The sequence below is a fragment of the Xyrauchen texanus genome, chromosome 43 (genome assembly GCF_025860055.1).
Source record: "Xyrauchen texanus isolate HMW12.3.18 chromosome 43, RBS_HiC_50CHRs, whole genome shotgun sequence".
Classification (NCBI taxonomy): Eukaryota; Metazoa; Chordata; class Actinopteri; order Cypriniformes; family Catostomidae; genus Xyrauchen; species Xyrauchen texanus.
Window position 1 is genome coordinate 3,267,512 of NC_068318.1, and position 23,247 is coordinate 3,290,758.

The 23,247-nt window shown below is 37.8% G+C and overlaps 1 protein-coding gene across 1 annotated transcript in view; it reads right to left on the reverse strand.

Moving 5' to 3' along the window:
* The window catches only part of LOC127635955 (mitogen-activated protein kinase kinase kinase 1-like), a 111,239-nt gene that overhangs the window by 54,263 nt on the left and 33,729 nt on the right, over positions 1-23,247 (reverse strand). Inside the window, exons 2-6 of the mRNA XM_052116266.1 lie at positions 7,886-8,036; positions 2,454-2,654; positions 2,165-2,359; positions 1,355-1,471; positions 1,122-1,270 (exon numbers count right to left, since the gene is read on the reverse strand). Coding sequence (XP_051972226.1) covers positions 1,122-1,270; positions 1,355-1,471; positions 2,165-2,359; positions 2,454-2,654; positions 7,886-8,036 — 813 coding nt within the window. The remainder of the gene's footprint in view (positions 1-1,121; positions 1,271-1,354; positions 1,472-2,164; positions 2,360-2,453; positions 2,655-7,885; positions 8,037-23,247) is intronic.

The following is a 23,247-nucleotide window of genomic DNA, read 5'->3' on the forward strand; positions in this document are numbered from 1 at the left end:
AGTTTAACAAAAGCCCTAATCACTCTAATGATTTGCAGGAAATATTCCACAAAACAAACTCCTTCCAATAGGAGGCATAAGCACAAAGAACATGCAGATTCATCCACAAACTGTCCCGAAGGAGTGTTATACCACAATACAAACTCCAGCCGCTCAGCAGAACCCACACAAAAAGAAACAAAAAGGGTTCTCAGTTTCCTCGGACGGTCAAGTGAATGTTCACTAAGTCAGGCTCACTGGGCTGCATCAAGAGCATCACACAATGACTTACTGATTCCACTGACTTTATAAAAGGACATCGCTTGCTGTGGGAATGCAAATATTTTGCAGCCATCCTTATTATCTATTCTCAATTTGTCCAGGAACATCAGTGCAAAAGCGAACTTCCGTTGATGTAAGAGTTTCTTGCATTCATTGATTCGATCACGTTTCTCTCTATAATTCCCTCTCCGATAACTCCAGATAATCTATCCGTTTCTCCATATCCACCACTCTTGTAACCAACACAGTGAATTTCCTCTCCATGGCAGTGATCGATCAACGTATTACAGCAACGACATTAGTCAGCATTGCTGACATTTTCAACAGTTGACGCTGAAATGCTTTCAATCAGTGGCCAAATTGAGTCCCGGGCTATCGGCCTGCTGCTCAAGGGCTTCAGCTTGAGCACGTAAGTGTCTTTTAATGTCTCCAGAGCCATAGGATTTTGAATTCTATGACTTATTGTCTTCATAGAACAGTTATGGAACAGGGTGTATCGACTCTCACTGGCTTATGACACGAAAAGTATTAAAAATAGCAAAAGTTGTCGTTCAAGCGTCCGAATCTTGCATTGTGCCATGCGACTGCTTTTCCTAGATCTTTTGAGATAAAAGCTAGATTTCAGAACTAAATTGTTTAATAGAATTCAGCGATGGAAATGATTGTGAAGAAATTATATTTTTAACATTTCTGAAATAAAATAGCAGACTGCTTTGTCTTGTTCAAGCTAATTTCATAGCTAACATGTTATGTATACAAAATACACACACTTTTAAACTATTTTCACACTTTTTGCTTAATTTGTCACAGACATTAGACTGATCACAATAATTTAGTGGTTCTTGACAGTCTTTACTGACCTGCTTTCATTGCTGGATGGAGAGGTGCTGGAGGGGCATGACATGTGAGAGTTGGACATGCGAGACACAAACTTCTGGATGGTGCTGCGAGAGGGAGCTTTGATGCGTGAGCTACGGCGATTGTGATACTTCTGAAACAAGCTCTCCACCTGAATGAGAGCACAACATCAATGCATGCTGAACACTCCTGCATTGCTTGTATTGATGCTTTGGTTGTCTTAGAGTCTCCTCACCTCAAAGTTCTTGAGGGTCTTTCTCCACAGCAGGGTATCTGATGGTTCCAGCTGGAAAACTCTGAGCATGACGAAAAGTATATGGATGCAGAACGTCCCTCGGCCACAGCTACACGTCTGATGATAAACATTCATGTCACTAAGGATTAGGAAACTTTAAAACTGAATTGAACCAAATGAAGTTGACATTGAACAAAAAAACCAATATGCCAATATCAACTGATATAGGATTTTGCTGATACCGATAACTATGGTGGTAGAAAAAGCCAATAACCGATCAATTGCTTTTTAGATCAATTGATTATGCTTTCTAAGAAAAGACTTGGTCTTAGACTTTCCTTACTGTTACGGGCACAGACAGAAGCTACAAGAGTCCAAAGTGAATGAAATACCAGATGCAGTCTATTGTGAAACCAAAATTCCAATAACAACCAGAATAACGCAGGACTCTTAAATTACAAACAATTCCAAAATACATCAGGAAACTGTTTTTTTTGGAAATGTCTGTGCTCCAATTGCTCACACAAAGAGATAAGAGAAACAAAATATGCACTCTTATAATCATCTACAATGTATTACAATATAAACACCATAAAGTAAACAACGATCGACGTAAATGTCTGGTTTTCCGATAATTCTCAAATCAATAACGGTTATCTTTTCTACATGCATACAAAGCATGTGGGCACAATACAAAGCCGAAAAACCCCAAGGGGGCACTTGGACGGCAAAACATTCAAGGGGAACCCTTTGGTATGTATCTGCGAAAGTATGTCAAGGTCCAGATCCCTTACTCCGCCATTAGCATACCTGTGGACCAATGAACACCCGGAATTTGTTGTCAGGACTGTCTCCGCCAATCAAAAATGAATTAGGTCCTATCTGCTGCAGCAGGTAGAGGCGCGCCCTCATGACCTTGTTGACCCTGCGGTTGGTCTCCTCTGGACTGTATGGAGAAAAGCCATCAGGGGAGGGTGCTCTCCGAGGGGGTGTAACCCTTCCGCTCTGGAACAAAAAGACACCTGCATAAGACATGCACTGTTCTGCTAGTTTCTACATTTACGAATTTACAAAAGCACAAACTTCAAAAGGAACTCACAGGAAGCGGGGACCCCCTCCTTCTGCGCAGGCCGGGAGAATCTGATTTCCCTGCAGTCTTCATGGATGAAGATGAGGAGGCAGAGAAAGATGAAGGTCTAGGTGATGGGCTGCGATGAGTTCTGCTGTGAGATGAAGATGAGTTGTGTCCGTCGCTGCCGGCTTCAGTGCCATCTGCTCGCAAAGGGATGGGCTTCACGACCTGAATCAACACCACACAGAAACACCAATGAAAACACTAAATGAGAAACCTGAAGTGTCATCATGTTTGTTTACAGTTAAGACTGGGTACTGATACAGACCGGAGCATAGTTAGGACAAACCTCGAACCCCGAATGATTAAAGTCAAGCCCTGGATGGATTTGTTCGTAACTGCCCATTGAGTAGAACTGAGGCAGTATTACGTACATGTTGGTTATTACAGGGTTTTCCTTGCATTTAAAAATATTCATCTTTTGTTCGGTGCTTTACACGTGCTTAATATGCTTCTAAACTGAACATTTACCAGTCAGTGGTGATCACAGACATTTTAGTCACATATTGGTTGCATATGCAAATGATTTCCTCTCATTGTAGTGGAGGGTTGTGTTTAGATTAGAAAAGTGATCTTGGTATTTAAGAATCAATATTGAGGTTGTTCAAATGAAGATTGCGATGCATTTGAATATCAATATTTTCACCCAGTTCTATTTGCAGTGTTACAGTTCCAAAATCTCTCAGACAATGGAAAATGCACATTTTCTGTTATCAAATATTTTTATAATTTTTTACATTTTGAGTGAAAATCATGTAATATAAATGTTTGTTTGATTTGATCAGTTTTGTGTGTAGTGGTAACAGTTTTATAGTTTAATGCTATATACAGTATAATGCCAATTTTATTTGTATTTCCTTTGCTGCTAACATTAAACTGTAGCCAATACATCACACAAACATATATGTAGCTTGAACACAAATTATCATTGTGACATCTTAGTGAGAAATGACTCGTTTATTGTCTAGATGCAGAGAAACTGCAGTGGAGCGTTCAAGCAGACAGTGTGAAAGTCTGTGTATACGGTTGATTGTTCAGATGGTTATATAATGAAGACATGCTGTTAGCTTCTAAGTTCTGCTCCATTTCAAACAAACTATTTTTCAACTATTTTTGGTGATAGAACAGGACACCTGGATCTACGATTTAACCTTACCAGTACTTGACTAGTTAATTAACCCAATGTATTAACTGTAAACAGAGGCAATGTATCAGACAAATCAGCAATATCATTTGGGAAAATGGAAAGTTAAGGGTTGCTTTGATGAGGTAAAGCTCACTGATAAATTGTGTGTGTTTGCAGAATGTTAATTATATATGGGGGCGGCTGTGGCTCAGGTGGTTGAGTGGGTAGGCTAGTAATCACAGGGTTGGTGGTTCGATTCCCGGCCCACATGACTCCACATGCCGAAGTGTCCTAGGGCAAGACACTGAACCCCAAGTTAATCCCAATGGCAGGCTAGAGCCTTGCATGGCAGCTCTGCCGTCATTGGTGTATGGGTGCGAGTGTGTGTGTGTGTGTGTGTGTGTGTGTGTGTGTGTGTGTGTGTGTGTGTGTGTGTGTGTGTGTGTGTGTGTGTAGAGAGAGAGAGAGAGAGAGAAAATGGGACACAGTGTAAAGCGCTTTGGTAACCACAAAGGTTAAAAAAAGGTGTTATAAGTGTAGACAGTTAACCATTTACCATATGTAGTGAAATGAAAATTCTGGACTTGGCTCCAAATAATTGGCTGTAACTGAAAATCTGGACACACTAGGCCAAAAACTTGAAAACAGCAGATAAAAACAATGACCTCAAAATAAATTTTAAACTGAATCTTGGACAGTACTTATATCCGTACAATACAACAAAGTGCTGAAGAATACACAACAGATCTAAAAGTCTAATTTTAATTTCTTTAAGTAAACTGACACTTTGTTATCTATTACAAGAGATATTGCAGTAAACCGCTTCTCACAACCTGTATTAGCACTTGTGAAATTGTTTTCATTAATGTGCAAATAAGCAAAAGTGCCTTCACTTCTGGGGATGGGGAATATATAAAATATGTATTATGTATATAAATATAATATTTTACATATACAGTGCATCCGGAAAGTATTCACAGCACTTCCACGTGAAAGATGTTTGTTTGAAATCTTTGGAAATGTATTAAAAAACTAAACAAATCACATGTACATAAGTATTCACAGCCTTTGCTCAATACTTTGTTGAAGCACCTTTGGCACCAATTACAGCCTCAAGTTTTTTATGTATGATTCTACAAGCTTGGCACACCTATTTTTGGGCAGTTTCTCCCATTCTTCTTTACAGGACCCCTCAAGCTCCATCAGGTTGGATGGGAGCTTCGGTGCACAGCCATTTTCAGATCTCTCAGAGATGTTCAATCGGGTTCAAGTCTGGGCTCTGGCTGGGCCACTCAAGGACATTTACAGAGTTGTCCCGTAGCCACACCTTTGTTATCTTGGCTGTGTGCTTAGGGTCACTGTCCTGTTGGAAGATGAACCCTCACCCCAGTCTGAGGTCCAGAGCGCTCTGGAGCAGGTTTTCATCAAGGATGTCTCAGGTGTTGAGTGGTGCCTGGTTTCCTTCAGACATGACATTTGCCATACTGGTGGTTCCAAACTTCTTCCATTTACAGATGATGGAGGTCAGTGTGCTGATTGGGACCTTCAATGCTGCATACATTTTTCTGTACCCTTCCCCAGATCTGTGCCTCGATACAATCCTGTCTCGGAGGTCTACAGACAATTCCTTGGACTGTTAACTGTGGGACCTATTATAGACAGGTGTGTGCCTTTCCAAATCATGTCCAATCAATGGAATTTACCACAGGTGGACTCCAATCAAGTTGTAGAAACATCTCAAGGATGATCAGTGGAAACAGGATGCACCTGAGCTCAATTTTAAGTGTCATGGCAAAGGCTGTGAATACTTTTGTACATGTGATTTGTTTTAATTTTTAATACATTTGCAAAGATTTCAAACAAACTTCTTTCACATTATCATTATGGGGTATTGTTTGTAGAATTTAAGGAAAATAATACATTTAATCAATTTTGGAATAAGGCTGTAACATAACAAAATGTGGGAAAAAGTGAAGCACTGTGAATACTTTCTGAATGCACTGCACATGCGCACATAAATAAATAAATAAATAAATAAATAAATATATATATACATACACACACACGCACGCACGCACGCACGCACGCACGCAGACAGTATACACATATATATATATATATATATATACATATATATATACACACACACACACTCATATACACATATACATACACGCACGCACGCAGACAGTATACATACATACATACACATATTGAAAATAGCAAGTGGAGAAAACAAAACGCTGATAGAGAAGCCCCTTGCATTTCTCCTTTCTGGGAAAATGTTCTTTTTGCATTCATTTTCAACAGCGATGGAAAAAATAAATGTACACAACAGCACTGCTTGGCACAAGTGCTGTATACTGGTAATGTGTCATTAATGCGCGTAAGGGTTTATTTAAAACACGCGCAGGTTCTTTCTTGAGGGGTTCATGTGGGATTTCCATTTATGTTTAAAATACTCAAGCAGCATTGTCACAACATCTCTTCTCTACAACTGTTCCTTCTTTAGTGATGTACAGCTTCCGAATATTGAATATGTTGAGATGAGTTTGAAGTGCACTTTATGGTGATGCATGTAGTGTATTAGTGCAGGTATTAAATTCAAATGTTGATTTTGTAATTGGAGAAAATGCTATTTTTTTTTTTTTTTTTTTAGATAAGGACCCTAAAAAAAATTAACCATGGTTTTACTATAGTAATATTGTAGTTTTATATAGTAACCATGATTTTACTATATATTGTTACCATGACAGTAATCATGTTTATATTGTGGTTACTAGGACTTTACTACAAATACCATGGTTAAACTATGGCTACTGTTGAAAAACAATTATTGTTATTTAAGCGCAAACCTGTTGAACTGTTTACCAAATAGATTATTCTTTGGATTTTTTGGGGGGGGGATTTTTGTTTTTTGAACAAAGAAAATACTGAACCGTACCGAAACCGTAGCCCTTAAACCATGACACAAAACGAACCGTAAGAAATTCGAACCATTACACCCATAATAGATATACTGTAAACTAATACTGATTTGACGCAGTAAGAAAACCTGAATGCCTCTAACAGACAGCAGCTTATATACAGTTAGACATCACACAGATCTAACATTTTGAAGAATTTGTCCCGTCTGCTTATACATCAATGGCTGTGTTTGCTTTAACATATCGTCAAGACTTTAATCCTGTCTGTTTACAATGGTAATTCATTAACAGATTTGTTTACCTTTATTTCGCATAAGGAGGGGTATTTTGATTAAGAACAGCGTAGAGTCTCGTGCAGAAGCACTGCATTTTACGTGACGTTGCGTTTTAGATTATTCAGCATCTCACGCAGGGGCGCTGTGTTTTGTAGATGCCATTTAAAGTTTAAAAGATCAACGTTTAGAAATGCATCTTGAAGTGAATTTCTCATTTAAATTTGACCGTCTTACAAAAGACATGCCACGGGAACGTTAAAATAATTGCAGAATCTTTGTCATTTAGAAATGAGATTGCGATCTTTTAACGAATAATCATGCAGCTCTAATATACATGTATATTGGAGTGCATATATTAAATCTATATATTATACATATACTGCATGTATACTAATAAATATATGTATAATAAAAAAATAAAAATCTTAGTCTTTTTTTTAATGTGACTAGATGAAAAATATTTGGTACATAATACTATTAATTATAAACAAGCCCGAAATACACATGGGACTACGACTTCAAAATGTCTGCGCTCCCAGTTGTGAACTCACTGATGGCTGATTTGCTGAGAAAGTGGCCGAGTTCAAACTGCTAACCTGAGCTCCTGATTTCAAATGAGCTCTTGTCAGGCGATTCATTATAAAGACCACCTTCAATTGTTTACAAAATGGACATCATGGCTCGTGTTGTGTTTGTTGTTTGCGTGCAGCCGTTGATCTTATATCATCAACAGAAAGGGTGAAATATCCGATGAATATCTGATGAAACTGCATATGAAAGCAAACACCCCGACAAGATTTTACATTATTGTCGTAATCATTTTTGGTCGCATTTTAGTCAGTCTGGAACCCTGATTTGGAAGACTGGCTAAACCACCTCAATCCAACTAAGACCAACAAACTCTTCTAAAGATGGTTAAAGCTGGTTTCTTCAGCAGATTTCTTGGCCCATTTTCTCTTTCCAGCAAAAACTGAAAATGTTTCAGAGCCTTCAAACTACAGTGCATCACTATTATTCTCCCACTGCCTCTTCCATGGATGTGAAAATATGTGTGTGTGTGTGTCATTGTACCATCGGCCCTCTCCTGCTACGTCTTTCCAGCCACTCGCTCTTCCAGGTGGGCATACAGGTGGCCTTGAGCTTTTCTCTAATCAAACGCTCCTCTGGCCGGTCCTCCATCTTCTGCAGTCCACGCGGAGTCTCCTTACTGTCCATGTCACTACTGCAAAAAGAGAAATACATGAATGAGAGAGCGATCATGACTGCTAACGAATTACACAGATTTCCTCAGAATTACAGTATGGATTTGCAAAGCTAAATTGTTTTAAAATCATTACATTTACATTAAGTCTTTCAACAGACAGTTTTATCCAAAGCGACTTACAAATTAACTAGCCAGTGTGCTGTCTGAACAACTAGTCGGCTCATTTTCAGATTCATCAGATGCATTTCTTAAGCCGCACTAGATTTGAACAGAATGCAGCGGTCTCAAATTTGGAAAAGTTTCACTATTTTTATCATGACACCATTTTAAAAACTCATTCATTACACAAGAAGCACAATGTAGCAGTAGTGCTTCACCTCGTCCCATATTTTGACTGCCACCTGCATTTTTCACACCCAAATGTAAAGCTCAATTTACACACATACAGTAGACTAATTGCAAAATATTGGTCTCATTTCACAGAACCCCCACCCCCATAAAAGAAAGAAAATGTTAAAAACATTTTAAACATTTACAATATTATGACCATCCATTTATTTTATTTCTATCCTGTCTTTAAAAGTCTGTGATTCAGGCTCTGTTTGCTCTATGTCCGCATAAAATTGTTCGTTCATTCCACCAGATAGCAGCAAGTACTAAGAAAAAATAATTTTCCTCTATCACCTTCCGTAACAGTATTCACCTTATTTAGCCCCACTGAAGCTACTGAGTAGAGTTAATCAAAATGGAATAAGTGTGAGTGCACCAAAGTATTTGTCACCAAAATGTGTTTCTATACCACTCCTTTACTGCGTGAAAACGCAAGTGAATTGTTTTGCTGTCACTGCAGATCACATTCGGACAGCTATGGCAAACTGCACTTTTAATTGATACAAGCGTTTCATTTTTATGTGTAAATCTACACATTTTTTATGTTTCAACTTAATTTGTGTTCAAATGTGTAGTTGACATGTTATTTCAAACAGTGACAGCTCGGATTTAATGTTAAGTCCATGACATTAAAGGAAATAACGGTTGAACTTCAAAAAAAAATATGTCACCCGACACATGCAGGTGGCGCTCTAAACCAGCGGAGCACTCGCCATGTCCTCGTTCAAAGATATTTAATCTTTTGTGATTCCTCGCACCTTCTCCACTGTTTTGTTGAGTATCTCGGCCTCTGAGTGGCCAAGAAGGTTAATCTAGGTGTCGCTGGGAAGCTGAGATACTCAAATGTAGAACATTCCATCATCCATAGTTGGTAACATTTTGCCAATTATTTGATTTAGAGGTGTCAATCTTCACTGGCCTCACGATTCTATTAAGATTCAATGGGTAAAGATTAGATTCCAAATGGATTATCAACGCATCTTGTCCTCCATTTTTTTATTTTATCAATAAACACATTCTGTATTAAATAGTATTAAATTATTAATTTAGAATGAATCGATCCCTAACCTATAACCACAAATATCGGTTGCTGGACCAGGTTGGCTACATGAGATACTTGCTTCTGTAAAAGTGCAGATGTTAGCTTCTCCTTTCTACACCACAGGTGACAGTAAAGTGACACAAATAGCGGTTTTGCGGCTTAAGAAATCAACCAAGCATATCGTATGCACACTGTTCCGACGAGCAAGAGACTGGCATTGAGCAACATCCAAAGAAATAGAAAGCACAAGAGGACAGAAAGGCATTTGGAATGCAGGAGACAGATATTTATTTATTTTTTTAAATACAAACATCACCTACATCTCCCACACTGCTGTCTCATCATTTTCTGCAGTTTTTTCCCTTTGTGTGCAAATCAGTACAATAACTGTCACAAGTCCGTCTTACATGTTGTTTGTTGACGTGTTATCACAAATAAACTCACTGTTATGATCGTAGTTCATAGTGGGATCTTAGTTTCAGTCATGAACAATGGTCGTGAGGTTGATCCATCAAGTCTTCCATCAGTTCTGTAGTGTGCACTTGGCTTTAGTATATGCTCTTCTGAAAAATTGCATCTAAAAATCTCACTGTCTCTGGAGTGCACATAAGCCCCACAGTGCTGCAGTAGCACTGTCAAATAAAAATTCGAAAAGATTAAAAAAAAAAAAACACATTCAAATGGGAAATTACCATTCAAATATCTGACATGTGTGCCAAGCACTGACAATGACTGACATTCTTGGACTAAAAAAGACGCAGTGTAACGATTAGAACCGAACACTGATGTCTCATGACACATTTTAAATGCTGAATTTTCTTTTAAATTGACAGTGTCTGAAAAAATTTATAGTTTCTTCATGAGATACTGAAAAAAAAAAAAAAACATGTTTTCTGTTTTCAGTTTTATTCTGGACTCCATGTTTTATGTTTTAACTACATTATCATCAAAACTGTGTGTAATCAAATGAATACATAAAAATGTAAACAAATAAAAATATATTAATTATTTTTTAAACAAAACCTTGCAGTTACATAACAGCGCTTCATAGTACAAGTGAAACTTGCCACTATTTTTAAATGCATTTTGGGTACCAGAGCATCTGACTTCAAATCAAATTTACAAGTGCTGGCTAATGCTAAACATAGATTTTCTAAAATTGTTATTTATGTCGGCACTAATGATGTCCGGCTTTGCCAGTTGGAAATCACTACAGATAATGTTAAAGAGGTTTGTGAATTTGCAAAAACAATGTCAGACACTGTAATATGCTCTGGCCCCCTCCCTGCTTGTCGTGGTGACAAGGTTTATAGTAGATTAATGTCACTGAATGGCTGGATGTCTGAGTGGTGTCTGAAGAATAAAATAAGATTATAGACAATTGGAAGAGTTTTTGGGGTAGACCTGACCTGCTAAAGAGAAACAGACTCCATCCCTCCAGGGAAGGTGCCGCTCTTCTCTCTAGTAATTTATCTCATAGTCCTAATGATAGTATTTGACTAACTGGGGCACAGGTCAGGAAGTAGACAAACTGGTTAATCCGACCGTCTGCTAGGTGCCTTGAGACGTCACACAGGTCACATAAACTACAACACAAAACCCTCACTAAATAATTTTGAAAAAATTTGATAAAAAGGTCAAACTTGAACAAAACAAACAAATTAAAGATAAACATCATATAAAAGGTAGGGCTACTAAACATTAGATCACTTTCTACCAAAGCACTAATTGTAAATGAAATTATTATGGATCATAGTGGCTTAAACCGGATGAAACCTGGCTTAACCCGGATGAATATCAGTTTAAATAGGTTATTGTTATAAACATGAGCCTCTTATGAAGGGTCGAGGAGGAAGTGTTGCTGCAATTTAAAGTGAAGTTTTTGGTGTTACTCAGAGGACAGGATATAAATGTACGTTGTAAGTGTTTTGATCTAATAATGCTTAATGTGACACAGTCAGATATAAATAAATAAAAACTCTGTCGTCTTTTGCCCTTGCTACAGTATATAGATCAACCAGGCATTATTCTGATTTCCTTGGTGAATTTGCAAATTTTTTAAATGTTGTAGTTACTGTAAATAGAGATTTAATTATTAGTGACTAAAACATTAATATTAGGGATGTCCAGATCCGATCACGTGATCGGAAATCGGGCCCAATCACGTGGTTTCAGACTCGATCGGAATCGGACGTTACCTCCCGATCAGGACTCGGATATATATATATATATATATATATGTATATATATTCTCATTATATTTTTACACATCTATAGTTATGCGGTGGCAGAGTTAGACCCTTTTGACTCCACACAGAAACAGCAACGCGTGCGGCATGACATCACTTTGTTTCAGAGACGCTATTGGTTAAATTCAGGCGAAGTAGAATACGGAAGCAGCTTGAAGCGAAAGCTGAGCATGTCTGCGGTCTGGAGATATTATAAAGTTGATGACAACAACATTGCCATAGCAAACTGTGAGATATGTAAACTGGGGATTGCAAGAGGTGGAAAGGAAAAGGCTACATTTAACACAACAAACCTGATACGGCACCTCAAAAACAAACACCCGACACAATACAGCAAGTTTACCCAGGCAACCCAGCCAAAGATGAGTCAGCTCACGCTGCAAGAGAGTTTGAAGGAGAGAAAAAATGCCCCGTGACTGCGCGAAGGCGCAGGACATCACAACCAAGATAGCACAAATGATCGCAATGAGTGACCTGCCATTCGCAGTTCCTAAAAGCACATTACTGGTTTGCAAACACTGTGGCACTTTTATTTTTTTATTTGTTTACATGCCTGCCAGGTATTTTAAGTTGAGGTGCTATTTGTTTTTATGTTAGACTTTTTTATATTTACTGTTGCACTAAAGTCCAAAAGTGAAGAATTTATGTTATTTATTACTTGATTGTTCAAGCTACCTCACAGAAGTGCTCTGTTTGTTAACGGAGTTGTTGAATGTTAAAATAGGGTGAATTCAATAAAAAATAAGGAACATCCTGGATCTGTTTTTTCGCTGTTCTTTATTCTTTTTTTTATGTATTATAGAAGTATCGGATCGGGACTCGGTATCGGTAGATACTCAAAATCAAATGACTCGGACTCTGAGGCAAAAAAACCTGATCGGGACATCCCTAATTAATATAGATAATGAAAATGCCACATTGGGATTAGCATTTATAGATATTCTTAACACTCTTGGATTCAGACAAAATGTAAAGGGACCAACTCATCACCATAATCATACAATAGATTTAATTCTGTCATATGGAGTTGATGTTGATAATATAGAGATTCTGCCGCAGAGCGATGACATCTCGGATCATTACCTTGTCTCTCGTATGCTGCGATCAGCTAATGTTACTCAATCTACACCATGCTATCGTTCAGGTAGAACTATTTTTCAACCACTAAAGAATTCTTCACTAATTATCTTCCATACTATCTCATACACTCAGTAAACCCCAAAGCCTAGAAAAACTTCATTAAATAACAGAAAATATAAATACATTTATCTCGAACACTCTTGATAGTGTAGCGCCCCTTCGATTATAGAAAATTCGAAAGAAAATCCCTGCACCACAGTACAATGATCACACTCATGCTCTCAAGAGAGCAGCTCGGAAATGGAGTGCAAGTGGAAGAATACAAAATTAGAGGTATTATGCGGTGCATGGAAGGATAGTTTCTGCAGCTACAGACAGACACTAAAAGCTGCCAGATCAGCATATTTTACTAAACTCATAGAAAACAACCACATTAATCCTAGGTGTTTATTCAGTACTGTGGCTAAATTGGTTAGGAATAAAGACTCAACAGAACCAGATATTACATTGCAGCACAAGAGTAATGACTTCATGAATTTCTTTACTGAGAAAATTGAAATAATCAGAAATAAAATTAATTATGCAATCATCTGTCATAGCACCTCAGAAAACAGTCTCATAATTTTCCCTCAAGTGCAACTTCAATCCTTTCTGTCATAGGTCATTAAGAGCTAACAAAACTTATCAAAAAATCAAAAGCCAAAACATGTTTGTTTGATCCAATCCTAACCAAGCTCTTAAGAGGTATTCCCTGTAATCTCAGAACCACTTCTTAATATTATTAACTCCTCGTTTATGTCGAAAATACTAGAAAAGGTAGTATCTTTCCAAATATGTTGATTTCTACAAAGAAATCGTATATATGAACAATTTCAGTCAGGATTTAGGCCTCAACACAGTACAGAGACTGCACTTTTCAGTTACAAATGACTTGCTCTTATCTGATCGCAGCTGCATTTCACTTCTAATGCTTTTAGATCTTAGTGCTGCATTCGACACGATAGATCACAACATTCTCTTGAATAGGCTAGAGAATTATGTTGGCATTTGTGGAGTTGCATTAGCATGGTTTAGGTCATATATAGGAGACCGCTACGTCTTTGTGGTGCGGATGGAATCAATCCAGTGTCCGATGTAACCTAATTGTTAGCAAGGCAGCTAGCATTAGCAAGTTCATCCAGTCTGACCCTATGTTATCACTGGCATGTTGTGAGCAAAGCTGAGAGCGTTTTCAATTAATTCCTATGAAAGCCGAGCATCATGCTCGCAAGGTAGGATTGGCAATTCATTCATTTGGTTCATTTTACCGATGATTCTTTAACAAAAAAGTTCAGAGCAGGCTTTGCAGAGAGACTTAAATTGAACGTTGATGCAGTGCCAACTATATTGGGCCTGACAGTAATGTCACAACAAACAAGTGTGAGTATTCATGTTAATTGTTTTGCTTCATATGTTACAGACCGTTAGATGCGTACTAGGGCTGCAACTAACCATTGTTTTTATAATCTACTAATCTAATCTAACGGTTATTCGACTATTCGGGCGATTATTGCAACGATTACTCAGCTTGTACCGCTACATAAAATGTTGTATTAAAAGTGCTTACTAACAATATAGAAGACAAATTAATCTTTTAAAAATATTTCTAAATGACAATCATTGAATTAAAGAGGGAAAACTACTTGGATTTTTTTTATTTAATTAAAAATTTCACTGTAAAATATCCTATTGTTTTTAGCCCCCAAAAAAAACGGAGCACAAAGAACTCCTGGCATGCGTGGAGACGATATAGACACACGCCCTCTTTCAGGCCAATTCGTAACATCTCCACTCTCCACTTGCCCTGATGATGGAAATGGGTATTTACAATGCTTTAGCTATTTTTTTTTATAGCTAATTCCAGTTTTGAAAAGATCAACAACCTTTTGCCACACATCAGAATTATATTCTTTGGTTTAACCCATTGTGATAGATGACTAAGGGAATTTGGCTAAGGGAAGTTACCTCATATTTATACCCCTATGAAACCGGAAGTCATGGCTAAAGAATGTAATGTTCCTTGTCACCCAGGGTAAAATATGAATGGGAATATACTTCAGATATATTATACTCATAAGAATTTCTAGGGGTGCCAATCATCAGAAAAATATTTAATTATAAGATTTGTCACCCCTTTCAATTAGTTTACTTCAATTAAACATTGTAAATATTTTGAATGATCAAAAGGATAAATGATAGACATATTTTTCACAGTGGTCTTTGCTCATATTTACCAAGGGTGTCAATATTTTTGCCACAACTGTATGTCAAAAGATCAAGGAGAAATGGATTCCTCATGTCATGACTCCTTTAATGCCAAAGCAAAACTAATATACAATTGATAGACTAAATAAAGGTATAAAGAACCATGAAATTCTATTGGTGTTGATATAAACTTCAGACATTTTGTTATTGTGACAACCCTGCAGAAACAAATCCATGTAATCAGAACCAAGACTGAACATTTCAGAGTTTGAGAATTTACACAATTTCCTCTTTTTCTAAACAAAAGCGAGGAATATGGTTTATGTAAGAAAGTTTTTAATTAATAATATAAGACCAAACTGTAGACGTTATCAAGTTTTCCATTGTGCGGAGAAATTGATTGTTTTGCTTGAAATTGCATTTTTTATTCTCTATTTTGAAGGAGTACTGCACGCATTCATGCAACCTAAACAGCAAAACAGAAGAGTTTCACTTCCACAAGCTTGAACCAACCACAAGGAAACCGGATAGCAGGAATTCACCAGTTTTACTTTGAATGAGAAAGTCGGTGGTGACCAGTCCCTCTCAGATATCAGCTAACCCACAGTGCCATGGGGCAGGAACAATGAGGCATTGTGGGGCACGCAGGTGGGACGTGGAAGAGCCAGCGGCAGTGAATCCATTTCAACCCTCCACGTAATCCTAGAGGGTTCTCATGAGCCGCAGTGCTCTCAACACTCAGGTTACAGTGAACACAATGAGCATATCTCTGATATAGGGGCCCAAACACACACTGAACTTACTAGCACTCAGCACAGGTCACAGACAATGCATTAATAAAAACACAAATAACAGCCACAAACAAATCTTTCCATGAAACAGACAAAACAAAAATAGCAGTTAGACAATGAGAGCAAGTGTTATGAAATGCAGAGAGCTTTGCACACTATGTCACATACAAATGAAAATCAAACCCCACCGCAACATTTCCGTTCAGTTCCTAGAATTAAATTGTCTATTATTCTATTGAATAAGAAGAGTTTCATTATTTACTGCTTCCTGTATGCACATTTGAGCTATTATTTGCTGTAGGAAGTGGCCTGGACTGCACAAAAGACCCCTGATTGTGTACACTACCAGTCAAAAGTTGAGACACCCATCTTCAGTGAGTGAAAATGACTTCATGTGAATGTGGATAACTATTCAGGCACACCACTGCGAGTGTGACACTTGAATTTATATAATAAAAACTTCCTAACGCATCTATATTCGATATACTTGGCATTTAGTTATTTTTGCATTAAGAGTCCAGTTCTCACTCACACGGCTGATCTCTCACTTTCATGTGCATGCAGAGACAGAGTGAAGCCACACAGGCCTATATACCACGTAAAGATGGTTCAAGCGCAGTTTCTTGCTTGATTTGACCTAAAATGAATGAGGGACAACATTTTTAATGATCCTTCAGTATTCTTTTAAATTCTGTAATTGTCTGATATCTTAAAAATGTGACGTGTGACTCAAGTGCAAAACGCTGACATAAACAACAGAGATGTGGCTCAACAAGACCAATGGCCCAATGGTCAAAGACATCTGTCTAGCTAATTTTTAGATGGGAACACGATTAAAACAATTAGAAATACAGCATATAAGGATGCAAAAACAGACATATTTAATAAAGAATGTTAGGTAGTCCAGTTCATGTGTGCAACATAGAAAATATCATGTAAAATTTTAACTTTCACGAAGGCCTACAACATATGCTTTATTCCATTACACCGATTATTTGTTAAAACTTAAAATACATTAAAACAGATATGATAATCACAAAAGCTTTAGTTACAGGTTGTTTTTTTATTCTGAACCAAGTTATAGTCAGAATGCTCAATGGAACGCTTTTCTGTGAAAACTCACTACTGCAATGGAATATCCTAAACGGTCTCAAAAACATGAAGAATTCAGAATAGAGTACCTTCAAATCATAGCTAAATATGAATTACATGCTATTATTCCAGAAGCTCAGGTTTTCACAAGAACAGTTGTATTTTGTATCACTTACCTCTATGTTTGATACAATCTGATCTCATGAAAATTTGAGAGTTGACTATTTTGTATGGTTTTGCATGATGTTGTTCGCATAAACTCGTACGACTTCATCACGTGCAAATTCCCAGATAATGCTGGAGTAAGCTCGAGGTCCACGAACGAGGCATTAAGGACATTCTAATATCTAAATATCTAAACTTAATCAGTAGAGTGTGTAAACATGATTGGAAGCTCTGTTGTGTGTTACAGAAGCAAGTAATTGTCATGTATTAGATGGAAACAAAGTCCAGCGGACATCACTGGCTGTAGTTAAAGTCGTAGGAATTCAAACGAGCGCAGTCGCACAATATTATATGAATTAGCCAAATTTAGAACAGTCGTACGCATCCTGACAATTTCACCATGAGTGTGTGTTGGTTTCATAAGTTTAAATGAATATATTCTTCTACAATGTTTGAATAATTGATTTAAGCTGGGTCCATTTCAGTTTGACACGTGTTTGTTATTTTGCATTTTATCATCAACTAAAATGTTATTTTATTGAGTGTGTAAAGCACCTTTAACATGCACGAAGTGCAGAAGAGCAATAATTTGAATGTGCAAGTTATGCATACAAGCATTTTAACTTTGACTGAGAAATACAGTCTTTCCACTAAGGATTTTAAGGACCATGTCAAATAGATTTGTGCATGTGAGATAAAAGCAAAGGTCATCAATTCTTGACAACTGTCAGCTGGGTCTGAGATTCATCTGAGGACTTCCTCTTCATCATGTTTTGAGGAAATGAGAGACAAGCAAGCAACAATCATGCAGTGTCAGGAAACACAACAGGGTATTTCTTGGTCATATGCTCCACCATTGCTTAACTGCAGCACAACTTTTGCAAAATCAGGGCTCTGCAGTGCAACCATTTCAGTCACTTTGCGACTGAAAATACTGTGCGCGACTGTGAAAGAATATTTAGGTGCACCTGTGCAAGTGACCCAATGGAAGTAGGGGTGAGAGAATCTATTCTCAGATTAATCGATTCTGAGAACAGCAGCACAGTGACGCTAATGCGCTTGCCAGAGACAGATGTTAGAAACGTGCTTAAATCCTAAAGCCAAACGCATCCTACAAAACTGATCGCAGACTGGATGCATCAACCACACACCATTTGTCTCCTAACGAAACTATGATCCCGAAATTAATTCACAAACTCGCGCACATAGCAACGGGAGAGTTGATTTCGTTATTACACGTCAGCAAAGAACATGAAATATGAGCTTGCGCCCATTATTGCACTAATTTCCGCAACAACGAAAATGAAACACCTGAAAATAATGATGAGACAGCAGTTCATGCGACGTGGGTGATGTTTTTATTTGTTTTTTGTCTGCTGCTTCCCAATGTCTTTCGCTCCTTGCGCTCTTTAATTTGCTGGTCTCTCACTCATCGGGAAGAGCGCAAACCTGACAGCTCGTCAGAATGTTAAGCAGGTGAGACTTCTACTCGCAGAGCAAACAGATGGAACCGTGAATAAGAGATGCTTGATAGATTAAAACTGTACAACAACAAAACCGCTACTTGATTTGAGTGTGGATTTTGTATTTACAGCAGTTTTCTCAAAACCTGCTTATAGTTGAGCGAGACCTGTCAGTCACAGGGCAACTTTCAAAACATGAAGTTACTGTGTTTTGCCTTTGCAAAGCAGAATAATCAATAAGAAGAAAGGTAGATGCATCAGGAATCGTTTTGAAATTGGATCTTCACTCCCAGAATCAGATCGAATCGTGAGGTGTCTAAAGATTCCTGACCCTAGATTGAATCTCATGAAGTGCTGCATAATACAACTCCCAAATGCATCTATACTGCACAACAGTTATGTTTCATGCTGCGATTGGCTACTTTTCATCCCTTCAGTCAACCAAGCAAGTGCGAAAACATTGTGAGATTTTTTTAGTCAGCTAATGAAATGAAAAGTATCAAATTTTACTTTCAAATTAAAAGTTTCAAAGCCTGGCCAACTAAAATTTGCAGCACCTGATTGTTGTACATTGTGTGACAGGAACATTAATTGTGTTCAACAGTGCAGATGTCAATTTAGAGTTCTTAAATACATTTAGAGGACCACACTTCAAAGACTATTTACAGTGCTTCCGGAAAGTATTCACAGCGCTTCACTTTTTCCACATTTTGTTATGTTACAGCCTTATTCCAAAATGAATTATATTCATTATTTTCCTCAAAATTCTACAAACAATACCCCATAATGACAACGTGAAAGAAGTTTGTTTGAAATCTTTGCAAATTTATATAAAAAAAAAAAAAAAGAAAAAAAAAAATCACATGTACATAAGTATTCACAGCCTTTGCTCAATACTTTGTTGAAGCACATTTGGCACCAATTACAGCCTCAAGTCTTTTTACATATGATGCTACAAGCTTGGCACACCATCTATTCTTCTTTACAGGACCCCTCAAGCTCCATCAGGTTGGATGGGGAGCGTCGGTGCACAGTCATTTTCAGATCTCTCCAGAGATGTTCAATCAGGTTCAAGTCTGGGCTCTGGCTGGGCCACTCAAGGACATTCACAGAGTTGTCCCGTAGCCACTCCTTTGTTATCTTGGCTGTGTGCTTAGGGTCGTTGTCCTGTTGGAAGATGAATCTTCACCCCAGTCTGAGGTCCAGAGCGCTCTGGAGCAGGTTTTCATCAAGGATGTCTCTGTACATTGCTGCATTCATCTTTCCCTCGATCCTGACTAGTCTCCCAGTTCCTGCAGCTGAAAAACATCCCCACAGCATGATGCTGCCACCACCATGCTTCACTCTAGAGATGGTATCGGCCAGGTGATGAGTGGTGCCTGGTTTCCTCCAGATTATCAGAAAGATAATTTTGTTTCTCATTGTCAGAGTCCTTCAGGTGCCTTTAGGCAAACTCCAGGCGGGCTGTCATGTGCCTTTTACTGAGGAGTGGCTTCCGTCTGGCCACTCTACCATACAGGCCTGATTGGTGGAGTGCTGTAGAGATGTTTGTTCTTCTGAAAGGTTCTCCTCTCTCCACAGAGATGCTGGAGCTCTGTCAGAGTGACCATCGGGTTCTTGGTCACCTCCCTGATAAAGGACCTTCTCCCCCAATCGCTCAGTTTGGTTGGGCGGCCAGCTCTAGGAAGAGTGCTGGTGGTTCCAAACTTCCATTTACGGATGATTGAGGCCACTGTGCTCATTGGGACCTTCAATGCTGCAGACATTTTTCTGTACCCTTCCCCAGATCTGTGCCTCGATACAATCCTGTCTCGGAGTTCTACAGACAATTCCTTGGACTTCATGGCTTGGTTTGTGCTCTCACATGCACTGTTAACTATGGTACCTTATATAGACAGGTGTGTGCCTTTCCAAATCATGTCCAATCAATGGAATTTACCACAGGTGGACTCCAATCAAGTTCAAACATCTCAAGGATCATCAGTGGAAACAGGATGCACCTGAGCTCAATTTTGAGTGTCATGGCAAAGGCTGTGAATACTTATGTACATGTGATTTACATTTTTTTTTTCTTTTTAATAAATTTGCAAAGATTTCAAACAAACTTCTTTCACGTTGTCATTATGGGGTATTGTTTGTAGAATTTTGAGGAAAATAATGAATTTAATCCATTTTGGAATAAGGCTGTAACATAACAAAATGTGGGAAAAAGTGAAGCACTGTGAATACTTTCTGAATGCACTGTGTGTTCACAAGGTGAAACAGGTTAACATAAGCTGCTGTTGTTCTTTTTGCAGACAGCTTGTCAAATTAACTAAAATATTACATTTGGTCAAACTCCTTTGTCATGACTCACTACGTTCCTGAATTTTGTCAATTGATGAGCTCAGTATTCTCATGCCTATTTGTGCATGTTATATTGTGGCACATTAACGTTACCACCTCAAAAATAAATAAATAAATAAATAAATAAATAACTGGACTACAACTGTGCTCCTAAATTTATGACTGCGCACCAAAAGTTTTAAAAATAGTAGCACAAGTGCTCCTAAAAAATTTAAGTGTAGAGCCCTGAAAATGCATGTTAGTTTGCTGCTCATGTTTGAAATCACACACCACTGTCCTGCCAATGGCTATAAAAGCCACGCTAAAGAAACCAGGACAGGCATTCAATTTAGTCAGATTTCCTTCAAGCATGATTGGGGGACGTTACACAAAGCAAAACTCTTGTCATGCTCTTCCCCTGGATTCCAGCTATAATGTGAACTACAACATGGAACGAGTTGCTAAGTGCGGTTGACATGAGTGTTATAATGAGACCATCACACTCAGTCAAACTGGGTCATACTGTGAAACTACAGTTACTGTACACCTGAGAGCCGTTCAAGAGTGAAGCCGCCCAGGTAGAAAAACTCACAAAATGAGTGATTTGACCTTGGAATGTTTCACAGAATTGTTCTCTTAATTTTTAGAGATGTAAAAATATAATATCAGTAACCATATCACCATGTAATTAATTCGATAATTTTTTTTTTTATAATTCAGCCCTAATAATATTATATTTGTCCATGTCAGGTTTAAAAAAATACTAAACTTTGTCTATTTTAGGCACCGACCGAATTGCCTCTAAACTATTGAGTATCAAAAAATGTGTTGTCGTTCGGTACCAAATTTCAAAACCTAAGGGGTTAATCTAGTCAACGTCAGTGATAAGCATGTAAGCATGCTAGATGTGCCATAGTTGCGTTGGACATTCACATTGGCCTCGTCTCTTCAACGAGAAACAGCAGTGCCTCTGCACAGGAGATAATGTTATCTATGGGATCCTACAGCAATTTTTTTCTTTAATAAGGTAATAATAAACTTAGGGTATTGGTGCTTCAAGGACAACAGCGGGCAGTCATGTGCACTTCATCTTTATCAGCACACTTGGTTGCGATTGGTTAATATTTTTATCTATACCGTACACCTATATACACACAGAATGGCAAAAGGTCCAGCAGTTTATTCATTGTTTCCTTTATTAAGTCATTTTAGTGAGTTTTAGGTTTGGTTTGAATAATTTTGACTTGCTTATGTGTCTTTTTAATAATCTCCTGATTATTTTAGTGTTGTACCGCACCCAGAGCCGCTGAGCTCAGCGTGAGCCGCACGGCAAAAATAGGCTCAACGCTGAAACTATCACTCACTGCCACGCTGCTCACACCTCACTAACGTTAGTTCTCTTGCACTAAAAATACCAAATGCTACAATGTAGTTAATAATATAAAAAAAAATATGATCCGGATGCGTTAAATAGCCTTTGTTAAATAAAACGTTATTAAATGATACAATTATAATTTTACAAAACATTAACCAATTTTGGTGACTGAATCATATCTAAATAAAACTAATGTTCATTGTTAAATGTTTATTTTTGCATCATTTTATTCATTTGGCTTGAAGGAGTTGCCATGTTTTATAAGCTCCTTATTCGAAATCTGTAGAAATGCTGTCATCTACTCCTCTGTGTCGGTGCATTCGTTTTGAACATTCGCTATGTTCATTTAATATTTGGAAATATGTGAATGAGAAGAAATGTTTCAGTAACAGTGCACATTATGTAATGTAAAGATCATGCAATTTTGTAATTACAGAAATATGTCATTTTAAAATGTAATTAATAGTTTAAATTGTCATACTTTTAAGTTAAATACTTCAGAGTCAGAAGGCTAGAAAATAATTACCTTTGTATAGGTAACAAATGCCCCACATGAGAGCCAAAACTGTGCAGTGTAAGGGGGAGGGGGTATTAGTGTAAATTTTACAATAAGATGTTGCATTTCATAATTTACAGTATGTTTGTATTTTGCTATAAATTGTGGGAGCATAATATACAGTTGCTGTAAATTGTCCAGTAATATTTAGAACAAAATATTGTTTATGCAAATTTCAGATCCAATAGAATCAATGTAAAATCTTAAATTGCATAAGGTGCACCCTTGCATCTCTAGATGCAGATGTTACGTTTTTTTAAATCCTAGTCCACACTCCCGCCTCCAATACTAAGTTTAAATCTCTCGCATAATCTCTTGACAGAAGTTGAAGTTCCGTCCCTCAGACTCTGAATTAGCAGTGAGTAATACACTGATGCCTACTGACCATTTCCAAAAGCAGTAATCACCATTCCCAGAGTATCTGCCGCTTTAGGGGATGTATGCTACTCCCTAAAAT